This window comes from Lycium ferocissimum, chromosome 2 (genome assembly GCF_029784015.1).
Source record: "Lycium ferocissimum isolate CSIRO_LF1 chromosome 2, AGI_CSIRO_Lferr_CH_V1, whole genome shotgun sequence".
NCBI lineage: Eukaryota > Viridiplantae > Streptophyta > Magnoliopsida > Solanales > Solanaceae > Lycium > Lycium ferocissimum.
Window position 1 is genome coordinate 35,435,615 of NC_081343.1, and position 2,488 is coordinate 35,438,102.

The following is a 2,488-nucleotide window of genomic DNA, read 5'->3' on the forward strand; positions in this document are numbered from 1 at the left end:
ATAATACATTGCTCATAAAGATCTACATCTTTGGCCGCTTCATTGGAGAGCCTCCTAATCTCTATTTCCTTTAACTTACATACGTCAAGAACAAAGCACATATCCTATACCCACTTACAAATTCAATTGATTACCCAATTTCGGGGTAAACACATAAACCTTGTGTTATGACTACTGACTTATGAGTTGAAACATTTTGGCGAAATTAATTTTGACACCCCTACGACGTGGAACGTACCAATAGAATCGCACGCACACAATGAGGATTGGTGAGTGGAAGGCACGAACCTTTAAAGAGAGTGTGTTCGAGTTTACAGCCGACTTATTTTAGAATTTGCCTGCTGGATTTATTTTTATAAAATCCGAAATTGGTGTCGGGTGCAGCCCCCCTATTCCACGAGTATGGAAAACCAGATGTTTTGTCATGGAAACATACCATTTCTTCGGACAAAAACCACTGCGCCTCTAGTAATTTAGTTTCACCAAACCAAGAGTCTCCATATATAACTGCTTTACTCCCATTTCATTTTCTCATCCAAAATTCAAAAATCTTCTCGCTCTTTACACTTCTAAATCTTATTCTAAATCAAATTAAAGTTGGTGAAAATGCGGATGAGTTGCACTGGATGTAGGGTTCTAAGAAAAGGGTGCAGTGAGAGTTGTAGTATACGCCCATGTTTACAATGGATCAAGAACCCTGAGTCTCAAGCTAATGCTACTGTCTTCCTCGCCAAGTTTTATGGTCGTGCTGGCCTCTTGAATCTTATTAACGCTGGCCCTGATCATCTTCGTCCTGGTAATTAACCAACTCCAGCTACCAATTAATATTTCAATTGAATTTAAGTTACATACGGAGTAAAAATACTATAGTTATCAATTTATTTTAGCACAACATGTATCTATTTGTTAAATTAGCAATTACTCACACGTCCGTATACTCATACAAATATGAGTCACAATTTAGTTAAAGAATACAAGTTTTAAGATTATTTATTGGATACTCGTATGTTCCGAAAAGAATGACGAAACTTTAATTTAATGAAAGTTATACTCCTTTGTTCCCATTTATGTGACATTTTCACTTTTCAAAGTTCAAACCTTTTAATTTTCACGGTCCATTTGAACTTAGAATCTTTAAATTTTTCAAATGAAATTTACATCTTTAATAACTATCTAAACATGCTATAAATTACAATAATTATAAGTTAAAATATTTAAAAGATATATTAAAAATTTACCGTGAAAAACAATTCATTTGATTGTCGAAATTCGAACATCTCCAATTTCTTCTTCAAGTCCTTGCATGCATATATAACACATAGCGTTCAGTGTTACTGATTTTTTATTTATTTTTGGTTATGGTTGCAGGAATATTTAGGTCACTGCTTTACGAGGCTTGCGGGAGAATAGTTAATCCAATATATGGATCAGTCGGATTATTATGGTCTGGAAATTGGCAGCTTTGTCAAAACGCAGTTGAAGCTGTTCTTGGAGGATCTCCAATTACTTCCATAACATCTGAAGTTGCCGCAGATAATAATGGACCGCCTTTAAAAGCTTACGACATTCGACACGTTAATAAAGATAATGACAATTCTACAAAGTCAAACGATCTTCACCGGGTCAGAACTAAATGCCGGTTCAAGAAGCGGTCAGGGGTTAAGCCGAAAGTGAACCCGGTTTTTGAAGAACCTGTCCATGATGAGGAAGTGAATAGGTCAACGAGTCATGAGTCTTCGTTGAGTCACCAGTATGAACCGGCGGTTCAACACAAAGTGGAGTTTGAAAGCCGGGATATTGTGAATTACTTACACTCGAAAGAAATGGTTGAGGTTGAGGATTCAGCTACATGTGAACCGGGTTCAGTACATCAAGAGGACGAGCGAACCGGAGATGGGGAAATCGAGCTGGAGCTGACTTTAGGCTTGGCGCCGCCATCGGGACATGATAAGCCGAACCGGGTTCACTACTTGCATGACTTTAGGCTTGGCAACGTTGTCGAAGGCACATGATAAGCCAAACCGGGTTCATTTAGAATGGAGCTACGGCGTGATTGTGCGATGTGATCAATTTGACGGCTAGGATTGACTTCTTTCTATGATCCATTTTTCTTTAATTTTACTTATATGCCCTTGGGTGAGACTTTTTTGGTACATCCTTGGAGAAATCAGATGTACAAATATATTATAATTATAATATACGGAAAAGGGCCAAATATACCTCTGTACTAATAGAAAAGGATTAGATATACCCTTCGTTATATTTTTGGGGCTAAATATAACCCTATCGTTATACTTTGGGGCTAAATATACCCTTACTGTTATATTTTTGCACATATATACCCTTTATTTTAACGTAGGGACACGTGTCATCATCCTATTGGCCTAGTTGAAATTATACACCAATTAATTAAAATTTAACCCATAACCCAGTATCCAATTAAGACTCATACCCATACCCATAAAAATTCGGGTCAAGCTTAAAAAAA

General features: G+C 36.9%; 1 protein-coding gene across 1 annotated transcript; it reads left to right on the forward strand.

Moving 5' to 3' along the window:
- Positions 1-519: 519 nt before the first annotated feature.
- LOC132035669 (LOB domain-containing protein 41-like) lies at positions 520-2,190 on the forward strand. The gene is made up of 2 exons (XM_059425892.1): positions 520-796; positions 1,369-2,190. Exons 1-2 carry the CDS (start codon positions 607-609, stop codon positions 2,010-2,012), a joined length of 834 nt encoding a protein of 277 aa, XP_059281875.1. The 5' UTR covers positions 520-606; the 3' UTR covers positions 2,013-2,190.
- Positions 2,191-2,488: the final 298 nt, after the last annotated feature.

What these genes read in the sequence shown, in the direction of transcription:
- LOC132035669 (XM_059425892.1), top strand. Translation starts at nt 607, where the DNA reads ATGCGGATGAGTTGCACTGGATGTAGGGTTCTAAGAAAAGGGTGCAGT. An exon ending in CCCTGATCATCTTCGTCCTG is followed by an intron (nt 797 to 1,368) that starts GTAATTAACCAA and finishes TTATGGTTGCAG; the next exon opens with GAATATTTAGGTCACTGCTT.